This window comes from Corvus brachyrhynchos, unplaced genomic scaffold (genome assembly GCF_000691975.1).
Source record: "Corvus brachyrhynchos isolate BGI_N302 unplaced genomic scaffold, ASM69197v1 scaffold83, whole genome shotgun sequence".
Lineage (NCBI taxonomy): Eukaryota > Metazoa > Chordata > Aves > Passeriformes > Corvidae > Corvus > Corvus brachyrhynchos.
In genome coordinates, this window is record NW_008238464.1 from 2,527,936 (window position 1) to 2,550,986 (window position 23,051).

The 23,051-nt window shown below is 38.3% G+C and overlaps 1 protein-coding gene across 1 annotated transcript in view; it reads right to left on the reverse strand.

Moving 5' to 3' along the window:
• Nucleotides 1-204: 204 nt before the first annotated feature.
• RNF149 (ring finger protein 149) overlaps nt 205-23,051 on the reverse strand; it is a 35,043-nt gene continuing 12,196 nt past the window's right edge. Inside the window, exons 3-11 of the mRNA XM_017736999.1 lie at nt 22,886-23,051; nt 15,350-15,600; nt 12,371-12,439; nt 8,822-8,904; nt 8,256-8,352; nt 7,718-7,747; nt 5,375-5,570; nt 2,948-5,013; nt 205-811 (exon numbers count right to left, since the gene is read on the reverse strand). Of these exons, the coding sequence (XP_017592488.1) occupies nt 4,955-5,013; nt 5,375-5,570; nt 7,718-7,747; nt 8,256-8,352; nt 8,822-8,904; nt 12,371-12,439; nt 15,350-15,600; nt 22,886-22,898 (798 nt within the window). The 5' untranslated portion in view covers nt 22,899-23,051 and the 3' untranslated portion in view covers nt 205-811; nt 2,948-4,954. The remainder of the gene's footprint in view (nt 812-2,947; nt 5,014-5,374; nt 5,571-7,717; nt 7,748-8,255; nt 8,353-8,821; nt 8,905-12,370; nt 12,440-15,349; nt 15,601-22,885) is intronic.

Sequence of the window (23,051 nt, forward strand, 5' to 3'; positions counted from 1 at the left end):
TTTTCTTCCTCCTCACTAAGCAGCCAGCCAAGGTTAACCCAGCCCACCCAGGTATTGGTCACATGGGGAAAGCACCACATGCTGAAAGAATCTCCCCCTTAGCTACCCAGCATGAATTTAACTTGTTTTGTGTTATGAGTGCTGAGTCTCTCAGATGCAATTCCTAAGTGTACCAAAGAAAACAAAACCCTCCGGCTTCTCAGATGTTGCTTTTTAAAAGGTCTGTATAATTTATTATGGAATTTGAGCTTTTAGCCATTAAGTTACAACAACAATGCATAACTTGACATTCTTACAACTGTACATACACAATGGAAAAGACACAAGTGCTTAATCCAAACAATGCAACCAACTCAGTTCAAAGTTACAATAAAAGACAGTCAGTTGTGAATAGTTTTTGACAGACTAGCAAATTCAAATAGTTTTCTGTAGGTATATGTTTATAGTAGAAGTAAGTGGCTTCAGAGTTTTGGACTTAAGCTTCAGACTAACAAAATGATGGAAACTTATTCTGCTCTTCTGAATTAAGGATGCGCTCATTTAAAAATGCAGTAACATTACCATGTTTCAGACGGTGAAAAGTAGCTTCAGGTCCAATGGAAGTATAATGGACAGTCTCAGGCAATGCACTCTTCATACAAATACATGCAATTATAAAGGCATTCTACTTTTAAAACTTTCTCAAATCAAGTTTTGCAATACAGCAGGATATCTGAGGAGAGATCAGGACCCATACTGAACAAAACCAAAAGCCTTCAGCTCAATTTGTGCATGTTTAATGAATTCCAATTCTCAAATCTTCACATATCACCTGCGAGAGAAAACAACACAGCCAATGAAGACCAGTCTCAAAGACATGTTAACATTTTTTGCAGGCATTCCAGTTAAAAAAAAAAATAAATACACATTCCACTTGAGGAACTGTAATTCACCATGGCCCTATTACAAAATTGCATGTCTTCAACTTACACAAGGGGACAGGACAGTCTTGCTGGACTCTGCACAACTACAACTGGCTGGTTTAAGAGGAACCTTGCAGGATGGGCAGAAAACCTGAATGACCATTCCCAAATCAATAGGTAATTAAAAAACAGCTTTGCACACTTGACAAAGGTGTTGCAATGGTGTTTCTCTGTGCCAGTTACAACATGAACAGGACCAAAATTCCCAACAGGCCAGCTTTGGCAGGAATATACTGGTATGCAGTTTATTAAGTCAGCATGGATTAGAGGATTTTCACTGTAGGTAAATTATCCTACAACTCCTCCAGCAGACCTCCAAAATCTACCTCTAATTAGTGGCAACAGGGTACTTGGACTACATTCACATGCAATGTTGCGGGTAAGGGGCAGGGGAAAGAAGTTGCTGCTATCCTATCAAACTTCTCTAGTACATGCCAAGAATCTCCTCCTAGCATTGCTTAGAGCAAAAGAAGAATCCAGTCTAGCAGTCATTAGTAAAAGAAAATCCAGACTTTCTAGTTAAATTGGTACTGCAAGTAATTAAACTATTAACATGCTTTTAGATCTGAAATGTCTGTGGTTCATTTTTGCTTGCTATCAAGTCTGAAAGACAGTTTAGACAATTATTTACTATCAAGTTTTTTCCAGTTTGTCATTTGTAGACTATTATTAATAAACAAAAATTTCTGAACAAAGACAGGGCCTCCAGTTTTTCCTTTAAGACAGCAGTTCATTTTGACATGTTCATAGTTCCTTTGTAAAAAAAAAAATTAAAAATCACTTAGCTTCAAATTCCTCCCTAACAGAGACAGCAGCAGTAGCAAAGCCATACCAATTAACACAACACTAATAAAACTTATTCCACAAAAACCAGCATCCCCTAGTCCTTTTAGGGATTTTTCCTAAGTGAGGCATTCAGTATCACCACTGAGGGGCTTTAGACTTCATGTGGGCTCTGCAATTTAGCTTTTTGTATGACACCACATGAATGCCTCTAGTAAGAAACACTCTGCCTGATTACAGCAAAATCTAACAAAGGGACAGAGGTGTCCCTTTGTTTTATGAAAAATGGACAGCTAGGAAAAGAGTTGAGGGCAGGAGGAGGCAGCAGGAACCCACAACACAGCTGCAGCTCCCACACCAGGCAGGACATGGCCGAAGCAGAAGAGGCAGATTATAGCTTCCCCAAATGGAAGGGAAAGGAGTCAGGAGGCGCCTACCCTGTAAAAAGCATTCTTGGAAGGGGTGAAATAAACATTCATTAGTTCTGATCTTCATACAAGCTTGTGGTAGGTAAAGTGCTAGAAACTAGCAATACCAGTTTTGATCCAAATTAGTGGGGATCCAGATCAGCAAAGTCCATGCACCTGTATTTACCTACAGCAGCCTACACCCATTTACTCAATGTAATGGATGAGCTGGAACAGCAGGTCATATGCTTCTGGTTTCTAAGCCTCTCGTTACTGTTTTAAGCTAAAAAGACAATCCCTAGATTGTCTTTTTCCTGCCCTGAACTTTTCATCCTACCTCTCTTTTTACTAATGCATGTCAGCTTTTTGACTGAGGTCAGACTAGTGATTCGCTTCAGCTGATTTTTGTCATTGTGCTTCCAAGGAGAGCAAACTGCTTGCTGGAGGCACTGCAATTCGGCCTTTTATTGTCATCACTCCTCAGCAGCACAGCTGGCCTTGCAAGACCTAACTGTATCACAGATCAACTATGTGCAAACCTATTTGACTGAAACAACTGTAACTATTTTTGTGAATGACTGAAACGAAACAGGTGCAGTGCCAGCATGAGAAACAGACCTCAGGAGCCTTCACACTCAGCTATTTTCCTAAGTCAGTACACACCAGATTTTATAAGCACACTTTTCAGTTTGCAGGTTCCTTAGCTTTTCTTCCAGCTTTCTGCCAGATCTCAGATTTAATTCTTAAGAAAAGCTTTTGGTTTTATAGGTATTACATAAAAGCTCAAGTACTTACCACAATTCTCCTCTCCAGAATGAATACTGTGCTGTAGGTATCAGCAAGACACAATCCACAGACTGACAACACTTCTCTTGATAACTTCTCTTTTTGGTTCCTCCTTGAGCTAGAGTTTAAACCCTCTCAACATTTACTACATCAATGTTCAGTTTTGTGTTAAAGAAGAGGGAGAAGACTTAGTTTTTAATATTGAAGAGATAGTTAAAAAGGCAGTTCTGGAAATGTTGATAAGCTTCTTTTGGAGACATAAGTGTCCCTACACACTGTTTGGTTTCGTCGTGGGTTGTTTTTTTATTTGTTCAGTTTTTAAGATGGTTGGTCAGTCCTATTCCATTCTCATGTGCTTCTTGTAAGATAAAGGCATCACAAAAGCTTGCACCTGCTGGTGACATCAGAACTACAACCTGACAGTTTTCCAGTAAACCTAAAAGTTATACTCCTACAGGGAAGAGGCAGATTTTTTTTTTAAGTAGGCATTAACAGGAATTTTTTGAAGGAAATTTAGGGTGAAACATCTGCTCTGCAAAGTAGAAGTTCAGATCATATTTCCCCAGCTGAAACCTCTGTCATTTCTGGAACATTCATTTTAAAATTAAAAAAAGTTATTGCTTCTATTGAAGCTCAATATAAGTTAGAAAAAGAATTGCATATTTTCTTAAAAACATTCCAAATATACATATTAAAACCAAAATGCACTCTAAAACAAATGTCTAGTGAAAGACACTGTTTTAAGCAACCTGTAGCAACAGCTTTACAAAAGAAAATTGAGGAATGTAGCATATTATTTATAACATGACAATGCTAAAATCCTAAACAATTCACTTAACACTTTTAAAGTAGTGTTTTAAATACACATATTTCCTTACAAAACAGTTTAGCAATTCCTTATACCACTTACAGTATATAAATACTTGAATAAGAGGTCATAATGGGAGATGCCAGGGTTTACATTTACTCTCAGATGCTTCAGATTTCTTAAGTGTTTTACTATAAGGCACAATACTGCTAATCTAAAAGAAAGAAATAGAAGCTAATGGCAAACCTAGTCAAAACTCCTAATGTGGAATATCCAAGAGAATTCCAGCATCTCTATGCAAAGGAAAAGAAAAAGCTAAACAAACCCAAACTTTGTATTTCTTAAGAAACGGTTTCAATTTGTACATAAAGTGGGTCAGGATGGGAACAGGAGCAAGAAATTACATAAATTCTTATAAATAGACTAATAAATATATTTTAGCCATAATTAGCCCTTTACCTCTGTTCTACTGAGTTTAAGATTGAAAGAGGTAACCAGTGTGCATATACTAAATAAGTCTACATGCTCAGCACGTGAAGACCACCGAGTACAACCTATTACTGCCAAATTCAGTATAAAAAGCTAGCAAGATGGAGAAGGTTTCCTTTTCTCAGCATCCACTCTGAGTAGAACACATTACAAGATTGAATAAGTATTTGTTACATGTAAAGAAAGTTGCAACCAGCAATTTTTCCATCACAAGGAAAGGATACACAACATATCCATTAAATATTTGATTCCTTCAAGGTTAATTCTGTTTTCTAAGAATATTCATCTCCAATTACAACAGATCAGAACTTTCAGAACATTTTAATAGTCGTAGCTTCTAAGTGTTCTTCATGTGGACATACTGAATGTAAATAGTGCATCCAAAATATTTAACCATTACACATTCTACATTATTTTCACTGCCTAGTCTTCATCTTTGTTACAGCCCTCTGGAACACAATGACATTGCAACAATGCTTACAGAAAAAGGGTTATTGCATTTTTTTTTTAGGATGAGACATCCAGAGGAGATTTTATAAAATCCTCCTGTGTACAAAATTCTTAGTTATTAGCCCTTTTGGAACACCAGCTAGAAAAGTTTGAAAGGTAAAATAATTTACATTGTTATTTTTTCTGTTCACTAGACAAAAGTCCATACTAATTAAATAAAAAATAATAGTTCTTCAACAGTCTATTCAAGATATCTTCCAGGAAGCAGTTCAGTGGGAATTTCCATTAGATAGATGTTCTCCATGCCTGTTATTACTGGCATCCACATCTAAAAATCAGGAATTAAAAGAAAAATTGTTTGTTGTTTTACCATTTTAATATGCTTTATCTTTTATATTAATCCAGACTCTGGCAAAAAATTTCATGCTTATATATACCTAAGGTTCTCGAGATTCTCTGAGTAATTCTCTTAAGACACTGTTTACATCTTTCTTCCCCCAAGTCCAGTTTTTTCCAGCTCAACAGAGTTCTTTGAAAATCTGCTTGTATTTTTTGAAGAGCAGTAGTAAGTGACACCATTCAGTCCAGTCTGCACTGCAGTACTAGCTGCTCACACTAGTTAGAGAAGGGCTTCTTCTAATGCGGTGTCTAGTGCTAAGGTTTGCCCAGTGAAACACTGAAGTACTTACCAAGCAATGCTGTGGTTTCCCCCGCATCCTCTTTTAAGCTGGTACACTGCAATACTGATTCATTAGTGGAGGAAGCCGACAATTCGCTCACTTCGTTTCTGTCATCATCTTGCAAAGCAATACTCAGACTTCCGACTGAAACGCTGCCACTTATGGATTCAGGTATCGGAACTTCAAGTACGTCTTCGGGGTCCCCCTTCAAAATTAAACATATTTAACTGTCACTTTTGTCTACCATCAGACATCAACTTTCCTCCACGTTACCTTTTGTCACCTCACCTTACTGGAAAAAAAGACCATTTTTTTAGCTATTACATGTGCCCTCCTGGGAATAGTGTTGATATTGTTCACTTTCAAGGTTATTGTCTAACTGCAAAGAAAGAAAGACAACCAAAGAAAAGCCATTTGTCCAAAGCCACCCAAAAGCCAAGAGCAGCAACAACAGCAGTCCACCCAGTCAGCTTTTTGGAGGGATTATTTCAACACTGTAGCAACAGTATTGCAGGTTAGGAGCAGGCTCCACACATACAAAATCTCCACTGAGGAAAGGTATTGATCCTTTGAGTTTGAAGAAGCCTCCAAGTCTCGTTTTTTTGTCATAGTAGTTGGCCAAGACTTTTTTTTTTTTTTACAAGAGTGAGCAAACATTTACATCAGAACCAAATGCTCTCCTCCTCTATCGCCAGCCTAACTTTAAGTCTGTTCCAAAAACACAAACATGCTGGCTTTTCAGTTTGCAGGAATAAAAAAACATCTGCATCACAGGCAAAGGGATTTATTTCACCTATTGTATAGCATGAGCTATACAATTGTGAATTAACTTTCAGAGTGAATCAAAGTCCTATACATACAGTTCTGTTTCTACAATTAAATAGGCTACCTTCATTAACATAAACATACTGATGTTATTTATACATAAGCAAATATATTGCAGTTTAAGTAGCTATTCTTTTTGCTTCCTAGCAAGTATTATTCCCTTCCTCAAACAACTAGCAAAAGCCCATCTTAAGATTTAAGAAATTCTGGGCTGATTCTTTCTTTAGCATCAAATCAGCATAATTTAAAATGTACTGAATTTTAATGAGCTATAGACATGCTAAAATTGAACACAAGACACATGTGATACTTATCTTTACGTTTGTGGGTTGGAGGGGAGGGGATGAATGCTTTTGGTTTCCAAAACTTAAAACAGTTAAACAAGCACTGAAACTACAAAGTTCAGTAATACTCTATGAAATCAGTCAGACATGCTGAACTGCAGTTCTTCCTCTCATAAAAAATAGCATAATGAAGAACTAGACCACTGAAGTCTGCTCTTTACAAAAGCCACGTAATAGGACTTGGTGCCTTTTTTCTACTTTCAAGCCTTTAAAAATGTAAAAGCATCTGAAGTATTTGTTGTTCACAACTGAACTGAGCCTTGAGCCTACCTGCAGAAGGTTTAGTTAATTTCTGTAATAAGGCTGCATATTCTTCTCAGCAGGTATGTCACTCAGACTGCACTGCCGAGAGAAGCTGCCTTGCTCTTTGCACTTCTTTTCTTCACATCGGTAAAAAAATTCAGGCAGTCACTCCACAGACTAGATTGGGCAACCTGGATCAAACTGAAAACTAAGCTACAAAAAAATTCCTGAATGATTTCCCATTATTTGCGTCAGTGGGACTTGAATGATTGATGCACACAGGACATATTTGCCTCATTTAATTATAAAAATGAACTGGGTTTCTCTGTTTAATATAATCCCATTCAATCTTCTTTCCAAAAGTAATTTTGGCCAACAAGCAGAGGAGTTATTACTCCTCCTGCTTGGGCTTAGTATTAATTATCCTCTGCAACAGCACAAATTCAGGGAATATAATTATTCTGAAGGTCCCAGTATTTCAGTTTCCAGCCTGTAATCAAAAGGATAAGTCCATCTGCATATAACACAAGATACATCAACCCCAAGAACTGAATGTGAGCAGAAACCAAGCTGCTAATATAATCATATTAAAGTAGCAATAGCTATTCCACGTGACAAAAAGACTGCAAGTCTTGGGCAAAGTCTGACTTAATACACAGAAGCACCAAAATCTGGTATGTATATATATTACATAGCAAGAGTATTGTCCCCTTTGACAAAACAAAACAGTAATTCATAACACTCTCCCATAGATCTGGAAAGTCTCTGCAATGAAGTAAGAGAAAAGGTAGTCAAAATACAGATCTAGTCTATGAAAGGAAAGTCCCTGAAACCAAAAAAACCACCCCTATTTTCTAGAGATCTCTCTAGATCAGTAGGAGATAAGAGAGGTATATTCTTGCCTATAGCATTTTTTATCAACAGTGACTGAGTAACCTACCGCATGTGTCTTCATCTCTCTTTTCTGGTGCTGTCAGAAAGAAATGAGAGCACATCATTTTCTCTACTTAACCAATTTCTGGTGAATGTCTTTAGGAAGGTTTTAAGTACCAGCTCATTTACAAGGATAAATCATGGGGCATATGTGGAAGTACACAAACATTCTACGTAGAAATACTGTAATTTCTTCCTTTGAATCGCAGTTCTCAACATCAAATATATGTTCTAGATTTATTTAATTCAGTTATATTTTTGCAGCCTGGGCAAACTGTCTCACCTCTGCTTCAAATTCCTTAATATCAGCTGGAGATAGAAAAAATTGGTTATCAAAGAAGATTCACAAGCTGCTCGATACACTATTTAAGTTCTTACCCATAAAATTCCCTTATTTTTCTGGTTCTCATTCAATTACTCTTTGCATCTTTGCCCAGCTTCTCGAGTCTTGTCAAAGAACAGCTGTTCTCATTCTGAACAGTTACATGAAGTCTTGCCTCCTAGACTGTACTTCTACTTTGAGATTAAAGTAGTATGCAACATACCCAGTATCCCAGAGCTTTGATAACATCTAGTTTACACATTGGACAAGTCCGGTGATCCAAAAGCCAAGGATCAATGCATGTTCTATGGAAGATGTGCCTAAAGAAAAGAAATGCTCTTTAGAACTTACCATGAAAGCCACACACCCCTCCTTCAAACAGTGTGTAAGTTAACACATTAAAAATAAACCTTTCCTTTATAATCTTGACAATTAGCTGCAGCTCAATTTACTAGTACAGACATGGTTCTGGAAAGCCTTTGCTTCATGCCAGCTTTCTGCAGTAGGAGATGCTACTAACCACAAAGACAGCACACAGTTACCAGTTCAATAGTGTACAGTCCTAATTTAAGCAAGCTCTACTTCACTCCTACAGTTATCTCAATTGCTCCCTTGCCCCGACACACACATGAAGTGCTATGTGATCTCACAGTGCCCATCAACATTTAACAGGCCATACAAATGGCAGCTTCAGCTCTGCCACCAGGGGTTCAGAAGAATTTATATTAAATTCATCCCATTTCTTCAGAAAAACATGCTAAAGAGTAAAGAATAATTATGGCTACTTACTTGCATGGCAGAATTCGGACAGTGTCTTTCAGTTTGTAGTTCTCAATGCACACAGCACAGTTTTCCACATCAACATCTAAACCCTAAATATGACAACATATTTAGGTGTATTACATTCATATTTCATTACAGAACAAGCTTTGTGTAATAGCTAGCTTCAAAGAATGCAAAATATATTAAATGGTATAGTAAATAAAAATATCTACCTCATTTAATTCAAGATTTTGTCAAGAGGTGATTTGATCAAGTTACCAAATACTAAAAGCTGCCAAACCCAGGTTTTCTAATTTAAATAGCTATACATGGCACCCTAAGTAATTCGTTACGTCTCACACATTGGCTTTGCTCATGGGAGCACAGGAATGTTTCAGCTGGAAGTAGCTATAAGATGAAAACATTTAAAAGAGGTCAGCTAAAATCAAAGCGCACAATCTTAATTCTGAACAAACGGTCCCAAAGATTTCCAAGAGCAGGAAGAGATTTTTGGTGTTGAATACTGCAAACATCATCTTCACCTTTTTCTTGTTTTCTACCACATCCCAGCAGATATTCCTTCATAGCCGGAAGAGAATGCAAGTATGCAATTTGGGTTTACAACTTTTCTCCAAGTTCACACTAGACAGAACATCATTTCCCCACTTCTATTTTTATCTAAGGGTTAAATATCTTTCCTAACAAGTCTTACTGTCTTCTTGAAGCCATGCTTAGAGTTGCAGCGCAAATATGATGGATAGCTCCAAATACAAGAAAAATAATCCAACATTAACTGGGCTGTATAAAATCTAAGTATTAGAAGAACAGACAGTGGGAAAACTCCTTTCCTTTCATCCCCACAAAATTAGTGTGTTTGGTTTACTACTTACTGAAGCACTTCAGTTTCAATACTACAAACATTTAAACTAATTAGTTCTGCAAGCAAACTTTCAAGTTCAAGGCCAGTATTTCCCTCCTTCGCATGCTACCAATTTACACAATTAATGCCTTAAATTCCCAAGTACCTCACAATTAAGACTGTTTTTTTACGGAAGCGAAGTTAAGACAAGTGCTTATTCTATAACAAGTTATTTTTTATTCTGTACAAGAGGCAAAATCCAAGCACATCATATGGAGCACATCCTAAAATGAGCGTCCATTCTACAATAATCCCATAAGCTTCTCAGGAAAAATCTACATGATAGCAAATACACTTTTAATATATGACCTATTTTTAGTTAAATATCTCAGCATCAAGTGGGGATAATGAAAAACTGTACTGTGTAACAACAAAAGAAATACACTTTTTCTAAATGGCTGAAAGGAAATATTTAAAGAAAAAAAGTACATTTACAGAGTAGACAGGACAAATTTCCAGACAAATTTATATTAGTTCATGAAAATACCTCTGCATCAGTAAGTTACATAAACTTGCTGCTGGCAGGTTGATTCAAAACACATTAAAAAGATGTGATTTACCACACAGAAAAACTCTATTTTAATGGAGAGATTTTAACCTTATCTCATTCTTCTCTTCTTAATGAACATGGAATTCATAGGAATAACCAGCATACTGTATAACAACAAAGTCCCCCATTTTATTTACTTTAGTCAAAGGTCTATTTATTGGAAGGAACTCCCTGGTATACTGCAAAAATCACACCATACAAATCCTATTTGGAGGATTTTACCGAACATCAATTTTAAAAGCCATTAACATCTTCCACGTGGTTTTTAACATGGGTTTCATCGTGACCCTTCTACATCACTTTATGCTGACATTATGCTCTGATAGTACTTTACACAAGTCTGGGTTCAATTCTGTCTTTCTTGATCTCTGATGTCACCATTGTATGAATTGAAGTATGAATATCCCTCTGTTCACAGCTTGAAATAGATGTGAAACTCCATCAAAAAGTAGTCTAATTGAAAGTAAGAAATACTCATAAAACACCATTTAAGCATGCTGAAAGCATAGGAGGAAAAGGCAACTAAGTTCAAAGACACTTTTAGGATTTTTTAAGTTTCAAAACCGTTTTACTAAATGAAGGATATATTCTCTGTGGCACATGATCTGAGCTAAACAGCTTCTGCTGGACCACAGCTTTTAAACTTTTTACATATCAGTGTCCTTTCTCACTTTAATTTTATTCCATAGATTTAAAAATTTATTTTAAAATAATCTTGTTTTCCACCTCTGAGCAAATCAGTCCTTAACTAAAAACTCATCAAGTAAGACAAGGGTTGAGGGAAAAAAAATGCCTATGTAGCAGCAGAAATCTAGTCAGAAGCTAATTTTGCATCTAGGATCAGCACTCCTGAAAACTCCAACTAAAATATTTTCTTTCAAAATGTTGGCTTTTTCTACTTCAGTTATTCTAATACAGCTGAGTTTAGGCCGTATGCTGTCAAAGCCAACTTCCTGAAAGCTGCTTTAATTTTTAGATTAGCTTTATTTCATAACATAGAAAGGTGTAGGAACCCAGAGTGCAGAGAATATTTCTCTGCCTGTTTTGAAGGGTTCTACCCCCCTGGACAACAGTTTTTGACCTTTATCCTTGGAGAAAATTGCCTACCCTCTGGGAAGAATTAGAATCTATACTGGTGTGAACTAGGTGATAGAATATTATGTAAGATTGTCACAGGGTGAAAAATTTAGAGGATTTGGGTTTGTTAATATTAGTAAATAGATAAAAGCAAAAAACTTCAAAATAGAGGACTGTTGTTCTCCAGACCTCCTTCTTCTTCTACTACTCCATATTCTGCAGTAGAAGGAGTTTGGGATGACTGGATAAAGAATTCTGGAGTTCCTGACTGCGTGATTAGATAATTGGTAGAAAAGTAAAAATAATGTACACTTTTAGTGACCATTGGTTGATTTACCTTTAAAAAGCCTTGAGCTTTCTTGCATTTTGCCTTTTGTATTTTGCTCTGCTTCATGCTATGCTGTCAGCATGTGAATTACTGATAAGATATAATAAACAACCTGAAGACCAAGAAAGTACAGAAGTCCTGTTCGTCTCTCGGACTCCTGGCAAAGACTTTAAAAACTCTCCTCCATCAGGGGAGGCATAATTATGGCACGGACAGTGTCAGAAATGTACTTTAAAAAAATTTATGCTTCAGGTTAAGCCTACACAGCTCCTTAATGTATTGTGTGTCGAAAGATGAAACAAGTGGTTTATTTTTCAAAGTTTTTTATATTTTTAAGGTCTTCTAATCAATAAGAAGATGAATGTTGTTTTAAGAAAACAGGACATTACATCAGCTGTAAGAACTGTGCGGAAGTATTTTGCAATCCACTTGTTGATGTTTTCAAGTGCTGAAAAGATAACAATGTTTCCTCATCTTTACATTCTGTACAATCCCCTATACATTCTGTACAACCAGATATTACTTGCAACAAAGTACCCTTATTTCATAAGTAGTTAAAATCTGGCTCTTCAATTTTAAATTCTGCCTTTTAAACAAAGCCTAAAATAAGCCTAAAATTGTGGGAATTTTAGTTTCAATTCTTTGAAGACTTTACAACCATTTTTAAAACCTAGAGAAATAATCAGAGCCACACTGAATTACCTTTTCTCCACGTTTCACTGTATGCAGCTGAAGCTGGCTGATGGCTCTCTTGGTTTCTTTCCTATGTCCCTAGGAATAAGATTTTAAGTATTAGTATAGTCATTAGTTTCAGGAATTACATTTCCAAGTTTTTAAATACTTTCCACATGGATTGCTAAGTCTTCTGAATGCATCTGAAAAAAGAAGTTGATCTGGGCAATGCATTAGTTTATACAATACTTCCAGCCAGCAGATGTTCAGTAAGTTGTGGGCTCCTAGGGCCCAGCGGCACACGTGCTCTGCAAGCACCCCGCTCGCACGAATGGCCCAGGCAGTGCAGAGGGGAGCAGAGCACACCGGCAGCCGCAGTCCCGCATCCTGACTGCCGGCATTAAGGGCCTTCCCACACAGGAAAGCTGAAACCCGTGTAGGCTTGAGAGGCAAGCAGAGCTGTAACAACAGCCATACAACCAGACCTTCCAGTTAGGCAGGCCCATGAGCAAGCACACTGTACGTTTTGCACCAGCCTGGGAGAAGGTGGAATCCTGCCAAGCAGCCTACAGCCGGCCACCAGGTCAAAAGGCTGCTTGTAGCTATTAATATTTCCCCCAGTTAAACACTGTCTCCTACGTTGGACAAAGCTTTGCACTGAAAGGACACATTATGCAAAGGAGATGACAAGAAAGGCTTTACAGACATGATGCACCATACTGGACTTCTATACAGTATAATCATGCTTAGAGGGGAAGTGAGAAAAGAAAGCAGTACTGTATTCCAAGACAAAGTGCTAGCTACTGCAAGAAACTGAGAAACTAAACACTCGCAGCTGACAGATGCTGACCTGTCTAGCAGTAACCCTCACTGAAGAAATACCATAAATAAAATAAAAAACCCCAAACCCATAAGGGCAGCTTTTCTCTGTAGTAATTACGATGACATATATAATTTTACAAATGCATAGTACTGAAAATGGTGATTTTTTAATTTTTATGGTGTTAAAGATAAGTTGTCTGAAAGGTCTCCCAGAAATGGACAAAACCAGCAGCAGAAGCCTATTCCACCTTCTCAGGGTTTTCTGCACAGTCCTGTTTTCATCTTCAGTAGCACGGAGATCTTCTATAGTTTTACTGCTAAACTGGTATTAGAATAAATCTTAAGATACCCATCTTCACTTAGCAGCTACACAGTGGCTTGCTTTAAGGCATAACATATTTAACTCACAAGTTTTAATTTTACTAGAGTGTATAAGCCAAGCAAAACGAGATTTGGGTTAGAAAGTGGCTTTTTGTTTCCAAAAGTCTTTTGAGACTCTTAGTAATACATCTCGAGTAATATCTTCGAAACGTTGTCCAACTTTGTATCATTTTTATTTTCAGTGGCCATTTTAGAAGAGAAAGAATTGAGAAAATGGCATAATGTTCTAATGCTAGACAGTTTCATTTATTTAAGAAGCATTTGGATGATCAGTACTGGCAAAATCTATTGGTATTTGAATGACAATGACAAAATCTATTAAGAGTTAGTGGCACATGTTTCTGAGAAACATCACATCCACACCCTTAAAACTAAAGTACATGATATGATATGATGCTTCATAAAACATGTGAACTTTCCTCCGTGTGAACTATGTAAAAGGCAGGAAGAAGCAACTTTCTTCACCAAACAACTGTTACAACATAGAAACACATCCCTTTTCCTATAAATACTTCTCAAAAAATTTGTTTTCCCAAAAGTATTCTCTGAAAATAAATTCTAAGGTTTAAAGCTTAGTAAAAAAGAGTCTAGGAAACCAAAACTCCAGGGAGACCACCAATTTAACCAATACAGAAGTCCTGTGTGTTATCCTCAGTTATTGAAAAGAGAAATTAAATATTTTCCTAGAAGAGTCCTGTAAGTTCTAAACAGAGTTCAGACTTCTGAAAGCAAACAAAAATCCCTTCCCTCCTCCCCCAAAGCTAGCATCTGTATCTTCAAGCAGAAGGCAGGAGAAGTCCACACGCTAAGCACTGATTGAAACAGTATTTTTTTCTGAGCTGAGGATAAAAAAAAAAGAACCTGCAAATATAAACAAGTGCAACTTTATTTTTCATTTAGCAGAAAACTATGGTAGAGCTGCTGATGATCGTGGAAGAAATCTAACCTATTTGCAGTAGTTGAAAAGCAGAGGTAAGTGCCATTCTAAGGTATTTTCAAAACTCAGATGGACTTACATCCTCAACAACTCCATGTTAGTTGCTCTCTTGCAGGGGTCCAGAGGTCCCTTCCAGCCTAAACTGTTCTGTGATTAAGTACTTTCCTCAGGGGAAAAAAGTAAATCTGGCTCTTTCTTTAAATTCTATCTAAGTACAGAAATGTGAAAAGGGCAAATAAGGAGCAAAATTACTCTTTCCAAACCTTCTCAGTACTCTCACTGTTCTCAATACCTTGAGCAGCCCAAGAGAGCTGAGTCTCACCACACATGCACCTTCTAGCACCTGTAGTTCAGTAACTCTACAGTGGAGTTGTAGAATTACAAGTGTCAAAAGTAGTTTTCATAAATCTTTAAAACTAAAAATTCTACCCTGAAGAACTTGTGGGTTTCATAAGAAAATAAAAAAATCTCACCATGGTCCCTTTCCATTAAAAAAATCTGGTCAGGGAAGCTAATATTTTCAAAATGAAAATTACTGAAGAATGAAAATAACTTTTAATGTCAAAAGGAAGGAAGTTCAGTTAGGTGAGAGATCACATAAGAAGCTGCCCTTACTCTGTTGTTGACAAGTGGCTAAATGTATTTTCCATTACTTCATATGAGCATCTAATAATTATAACTAGTCAAACTTGTGATGCCAATTAGCACAGTGCTTATTAGCCTCACTGACTATTGCTGAACAGCATCGCAGTTAGCAGAATAGGAAGAAGGCACAGATCCTCAAGAATGTTTCAATAAACAATCAGTTAGGCAACTGATTTGACACAAGAAGGAGGTAAATACTCTTAAGTGCCATTAGCTCCATTTACCTGGTTTCCAAACTGTGATCCCGTATACAGGAAACGTTGTATATAGTAAAATATGAGCCAAGCAAGCGATATAATCATCATGGTGATGAAGGCGATGGCTACAAACACAACTGATTGACCACTAATGTATTCCTGTACATGTCGTGTGCCAACAACAATACTCATTCTTACTGGAATCCCTCTTCGTACTGGTTCCAATATCTCTATTCCTTTTGGATAGCCAACCATTATCACCACTGTATTTCCTGTTCCTGTTGGAGGGAATAAAAAAAGAAAAAAAGTCAGTAGTCACAGTAAAAATGTAGGCATTCTTGCTTGATGGTAATTTGGCCTCTTCAGTTAAGATCAGTGAGCAAAGTAATAGGAAAGCCTCCAGTGCTTTTTTTCAGTCATAGCAGAATTGATAGAAAGTTTACTGGTAAAGAATCCTTATCTACTTTCAAAAACTCTCAAACACAAGATAAAGTTCAACAGATGCACCTTTACTGTTCAAGGCCCTATACTCATCATTCTACAGTGAGGTGAGATGCGGATCCATGCAAAAAAGCCAGAAAAGTCATACACTTCTCAAAGCAGTTTAAGTTCTAGCTTGCAACTCAGGAACAGTTGGTCTTTTATTTGTCAGTGTGGGAATTTTAGTTGCAGATGGAGATAGTACGTGAATATCACAAAAAGAGACACTTCAATTTAGTTTGAATCTGAATCCACAGCCAAATTACACTGGATTATATACACAAAAGAGAAAAAGATTCAGATATTTAATAATAAATTATTTTAAACACTGAAATACTTAAAGATTCTTTAATACTAAATATTCAAAATGTAATGAGACTTCCTGACAAGGACTTGTCAAGAAATACTTTGTGACTGTTTTGGGAGCAGTGACCCAAAGGATTTTTCTTAATATATTAGAAGTCTAGAGTACTCAATCCATATGAAAGAAATCTAATTACAAAAAAAATCCGAAACCTTTAGGCAACATACTGCCACCAAAACCATAAAGACCACCTAGCAAAATCCAAAGACCTCTGTGACTAGTGTTTTCCTAATTTTTTTTCTGGAAGAATCTCCAGTATTCTCAGAAATATCTAACCCAAGTGTTACAAAATAAATTACAAACAAATGTACTTGTTAAAAATGTCACATTTTCACTGTTAAATACTATTTCTATTTTAATAGTTCTTACTTTGTGTGTACCAACACTGCTGCTCCCTCAGTAAGTCACAGCTTTACAGTTTACTTTGCTGTCCTACCTCTGAGAAAAGGAGTGAAACTAGTCTTGATTCAGAGAGAAAGGAAGAAAAAGAGAGGGGTTTTCGTAGCTGAAAATCTAAAGCTGTAATGTTACAGCTACCTTTTTTAGATTCACAAGACTACCTATCTGCAACAAGACCTCCCCCAAAGGCTTAAAGCCTTCTGGCTGTATTAGATTCCTTACTGAGAAGCTATGTCAGAAGAAATGGCTTTCTTATTTGTAACATTACATCAAATGGGGACTCTCAAAATTCAAAGCTGCATTCTGGCCTCACCCACCTCTGCCTACTAAGACAAAGAGTTATTTGCCTGAACTATTTAAACCAAATTCCTTTAGTTGAGACAATTCTGGCTGTGACAGCTTTTCAATGTGGCCACTCTGCTACAAAGCCAAGGGGAATCTGCAGAAGTTTCACTTGTGTACTTAGAAGTCCTTCCTCCATAAGGCACACATAGTTTGCTTTGGATGAAAACCAAAGGTTCCGGGCATTAGCTGAGTAACCCTTCCTTCTCAGCTTCACCTTAACACAACCATCCCACCTCTGATCACCTACTCTACAAACCATCACACCTGTGTCTGCCAGATCCAGACCCAGCAAAAGAGCAGATTTTCCTAATAGGGTTACACCAACTTGTGCCTCCCCTCTGGCACCCCACTCTGCTCACCAGCAACACCCACCCCACTTATGTTGCCTTGCTTGGTGGGTGTGTTTGGAGACACAAAGCAGTGAAGCTGAAGACAGACAATAACCAACTAGGCTCCACTAATTAGTTCTGCTCACCTCAAGTCCGAGCATACTATGAATTGGTTAATTAATATTGCTCTTCTCTCTGAACCAGCACAAAAGCACTACCAGAGAGACTCATGAATCTCAGAGAAGAGTGTGAAACACTCTCTGTTCTCTGACCCTGCACAACTCCACAGGGAGTTAGCAAGAAAAAAAACATATGAATGTAGGAATTTATTTTATGTTGCTAAGAACTGCCATCCCCATACCTAAACCAGGAAATTAGGTCCTGTGTCCGTAATCAATTGTAAGAATTACAAATAACAGGAGGGGTGCCTAAGCATGGCCAGGGAATGGTACAAATGTGTAGGAAAGATTTATGTGGTTCCATCCAAGCTTAAGGAAGAAAAGGGAGTTTCAAGATTAGACGCAGCCTGCATTCTTCAATCAGTAAGTTTCCACCTCAGTCCTGAAATCTTGAGTCAGTTTAATCCTGCTATCTGATTCTCTGCACTATTTCTAATGATGAAGTATTTAAAAACCCCCACAACAATAAGTATTGTCTTTCTCTGCTTTGTCACCAGAATGCCCAACTATCAGACAGTTATTTCCTTGAAACGAAAGTCAGGCTACTTTTGCACAATAGCTGCTAGACAGTGCGACACCTTCCACTTTAGAATAAACATAAGCATACTATACATTTTAAAATAAATACCCATTAAAAGCATTTTAACAGTTTTAAAGCCTTGGTGATGAACTTGCCACTAAAAATACACGAAACTAAACACAGGGGCCTTGAAGGTCATGAGACAGAAGGGGGAGAAGAGAAGAATAATTGCAATCCATGATTACAAAAGGAACAAGAGCACTCTCAGAGAAGCAGTTGCCCTGAGCAGCCTGTAAGACTAAGGGTTTTAACTCATTCTTTGCTAATTTTAGCCTTCTGTTCTGAAACTCATTATTCAAAGACTGAAATGATGTTGAGTCATTCCATCAGCTTCTTCAACTGCCATACAACTCAGACACCTCAAATCACATTCATAAAGAAAACTCCAAGTGTCACATATATGCGTCTACTGAAAGCATGTTCTATTGGCTTTGCCTTTCTATAACCTTCTAATTTTACAATAAATAATCACATTTTTACTCTGCTAGAGTAAACTTGATTTTTTTTTTCTAGGTTTGATTGATGCCTCAGTGAAATTTGGTCCATTTAAAATTTGGTCTGCATTTTTTAACATTATCATGGCTGGCAGATGCTTAGGATACTTGCAAAAAAGGGCAAATTTGGAACTCTGAAGATGAAGGTACGTTTCCTGCCAGTGCAGTCAGTTTTACTGCTACCACTCCCAGTATTTTCTTACAAAAGGAAACCAGCATTCTCCTGATGAGGAAAAAGTAGGACAGGAACAGATCTTGATTCCAGGCACCCCAAACTACAACATTTATTCCCATTCATGCTTAGAGATGAAGAAGATAATTTTCTGTCATCTGGAAACTGATCGCAGACACACTCTAGTTTTTGTCCTTCTGAGAAATCTCAGAAAGCTCCCAGAGTTCAACCATCTTAGAAAAAATGTTTAAGGTCAGTCCACTGGCTTATTTAAACATAGGCACCCTACTAATATTGCCACAACTAACACCAAATATTCTTTTTAGCTCCTGGTCCAAACAAATGGCTGTTACCAGTACGCTAACAATCCCATAACAAGCTTTGTCTCGACCATCTACCCCAACCTCATCTCACCTAGTCCCTGGTGCATGTTGTATTTTCACCTGCCTCAAGGAGGATGTATAACCACTGGTACACATACTCTTCCCACCTGAGTTCCAAAACACTCAAATGCACTCTTATCTATAACACAGATATAAGCAGTTACTCCTGCTTCTTCAGAACAATATTACCAGTTCAACATCATACAGTCATGTCTTATTTAAGCAAGCCACTGTCCTTTCAGCAGTTACAGTACCAGAAACCAGCAGTAATACAGAAATTAAGCACCATTTGAGAATCCTGAGTAGTGCTGCAAGCAATGCAGCAAAGAGCTGAACTACGTGCCAAAATAACTCTAACTCTGCTGCTTTGGAAATAGCAAGAACTTACAGAATCATGAGCACAAAGTAATTTGCATCTGTTTTGCTCAATACAGATGCATTAAAAAAACACGACAATGGAGGAAAGAACTAGTTTGATGTATTTTGGCAAATCAAAGACCATAATTTTCATTATGTAGCCAAAGTCATACACTCAAATTAAGTCCCAACCCTCCCTTAAATCCACTAACCATGAATTAAAGCTCTACTCCAGACTTACCTCAAACTATTACAGCCAGCACCTCCCATCCCTGCATGTCAAGCACAACCGCATTTCATTCCATAGTCCACAATAAAGTAACACATGTTCTGATCAGGAGCACCAAATCCTAGCTTGAGGGGGGCATACAGCATGAAGTGTAACAGGAAAACTATAGAAGCAGAAGACCCTGTTTTCTTTCCATTGCAATATACCTCTGCCTCCCCCTAACTTCTCAACCAGAACTGAACCTCTTGACTCTCCCTAGTCTGATCTCCACAATACTCCACACTTTGCCTCTCCAGACTCCTCTCCAACCCACTCCCAGCTAATATTTACATGCAGTACCTACTTCAGTTCTGGAAAGCAATTTGAATCTTCTGTATTGTATTAAGTTCACCACCATCACCAAAAATGAACAGAGTTAAGACTGCCTGTGAAGTCTGTAAAACTGAAGTCTGAATTTACATCATTCAGATTCAGCAAATGAAGTACAACTCCTCGAGGCATTTGGGTAAAACTAGTTTTCCAGTGGAAAAATCTTCTCAGCCACACATGAAATTATGTCACTATTACTTTCCTCGAGGAGGGAAGTCATCCAGCATTTCGAACAATGTAATTTGGACAGAGAGCAAAGTCTTGAATCAGTAGAGTCACATCTGAAGAGCTTCCTTTTCGAAGAAGGGACAGGATTTCAAGGCTAGACATTCAAATTCTTGACTCTCTTGTTCCAAAACTTTAGTTAAAATCCCTACTCACTGCACACATGAAGCTTACAAGGTGAAAAATACTGATTATTTGGAACACTTGTCCTTTTATCAAATGCTTTGATGCCAGCTGTAACAAATAATTTCTTCACCCAATCAAGAACCTCTCCTTTTACTCAAGCTGAATCATGCCTAAAAACGCCAAAAGGCCACCAACAAAAAGAGCATACATGTGTCACACACATCCCAGAAAATTCAAAGGTCAGGTTTTCCAGGAGGAGAATGAAAAGATGACACGGAGACCACAAAAGCTGTCTATCACCTTCACATAATTTGGGCTGCATCTCTACCACTCGTAACCATTGTTCCATCTCACATCATTTTCAGTGCCACTAATTGCAAACACATTAAGCAGATTTTACTTATGCATGTAACTCCACTCCTTGGTTACTGCACTGCAGATTTCCCAGAGTATTTATCCTCAGCATTCCTCACAGAAGCAAAGCTTGCTTCCTCATGTGCCAGTTCACAAATCCCTTCACAGAAATGAAAATGTAGGTTCTGTAAAATGCAGCTTTACCCTCCACATTCTTCCTTGCCAGTCTTCCACAGACCTTTCTATCATCTCCCTTCAAAAAGCCTAAGATTTAAAACACTAACAGTAACTCTCCCCTTTATTCCCAAAGTGCACTGAAAGTGTTTGAACATTTACATGTCTGAAAGTGTCAACCATGAAACAAACATTTATGACTACATCAGAGCTCCATCGCAATTATATTGCAATATATTATTATATTCCCATTCAAACAATCGTAAGGTCAAACCTGCATTTATGAAGTCAGTATAAATACAAATGTATTATTGTATATATGAACTATACTAAATCACACTCTTTACATAGGTGGAACTTTCATCAGCAACATTCAGCCAGTTCAAGAAAAAAACCCCCCATGAGCAGTCAGAGAGCACTTCTCTTTACACCACTGGCAGATGTAACTATACTAGTGAAGTCCAAAACTGAGTATTAAGCCCAAGAAGGTCTTCTGTAGCACAAAGATAATAGCAGAAAAGAGAAAATTTTTTAAAAATTATAAAATAAGCAAGATGAGAAAAGGAGAAAAAGATTCAACAAAAGAACAAATAATACTTATGAAAGGTTACAATGGGGAATGGAGGAAAGAATGTGGGAAAAAAATTGTGCTGATTGCCCAATACAGAGTAAAAACAAGAAAAAGAAGCTGTTTAAGATGAAAGCAGTATTACACAACGAAGTACCTTAATCACCATCCAGGATCAAAACCAAAGGTTCATTTTATCTAGCACCTCACCTCCACTTTCACAGTGAATTAAAAATACAAGATGGGCCAGGCTGATCTCAAGCAAGCAGCAGGCTATGAACAGTAATCATGATTCCAATCCCCCAACTGGTGCCACTGGGTATTCCAAGAGGAGAGACATGTTTTCCAATTGATAAATCACATGTGTGATAGAGCAACAGCTCCCTAGCTGAGATTTTCAGCTCACTATACTAAGAAAATAAGTTTGTTTCCTTTAGAAACACATTATGGTTTTACTTCTACCAAGTCCCTGGTCCTTCCCTTCCTCACAACCAGGAATGAGAGCCCAGGCACTAATAAACTCATTGTAGCAAAACCATGTGAAGCGCACATTTACAGAATGTTTTACTTAAGTTTGCCTTGTCTTCACATCCTCGTTTGAAGACCTTCCAGTTTCTCAAAAATCTACAAAAGCAAACAGATTTTACTGCCAAGTTTTGAGGCTTTCCCCACCTCTTTAAGCATTTAGTGTCGTCATAACCATAAAAATTCAGCGAGTCTTTCGTGTCATAGCCCAAGAGGGGACTGTGGTGACAGAACATCTGGATTGCTATCTCGGCAAAAATCACAGAACCCTTTTGCAGGCTACATAGCAGCAGCAGCACATTGAGACAAGCCAACATCCTTCTCCAGGGTTCAGTTTTCCTGCCGCATTTGCGAGCGTTTAAGGATTACCTGATGCTTACACCTCTCTCTCTCACTCTTAACAGACCTGCGCAGGAGAGGACGATGAAGCGATAACAAAGCCTGTACCAAAAGCTACCTTCAAATAGCTACGGCTGTACCTTCAAAAGCACCTGAAGGCATCTTCGGGATACCTGGTGCGTTTACACACGGCCTGCAGAAAGCGGCCTACCTGTGACCGCTGTAGCCATTCTGCCGGAGGGTACCAGGCAAAAAGGTATCCCTAAAGGAAACCCAAGCCTCCCCCCCAGTCTGTCACACGGCTGCCGGTCCCGATGGCTGCGCCGCATTTCCTCCCTGACGCCCGGACCGTAACTTGGGAGACAGAAGACGGTCCCGGCTTTTCCCTATGGTGGCTTACAGGAAGAGAAAACAAAATCGCGGCTCTCTGTACCATTTTTACAGGGATTTCTGCCTCCCCACATACCCATTCCTCACCGCGCACACCCGCATCACCGATGCGGGCCGGCGTTAGACAAAGCGATCCCCCCGAAAGCATCCCCCCGACCCCTCGGCGAGCGCGGAGAGCTCACCCAGGTGGGACATAGAGACGGTGCTGTTGCCGAAGCGGGCCTCGTTGTAGATGACCACAGCGGCCGCCCGCTTCCGCGCCGCGTTGGTGACCTTGTCCTTGAAAGTGCAGCCACCGCGGGCCACCAGGGCGATCCAGGTCGGTGGGTCGCCCTCCGGGGGCCCGCG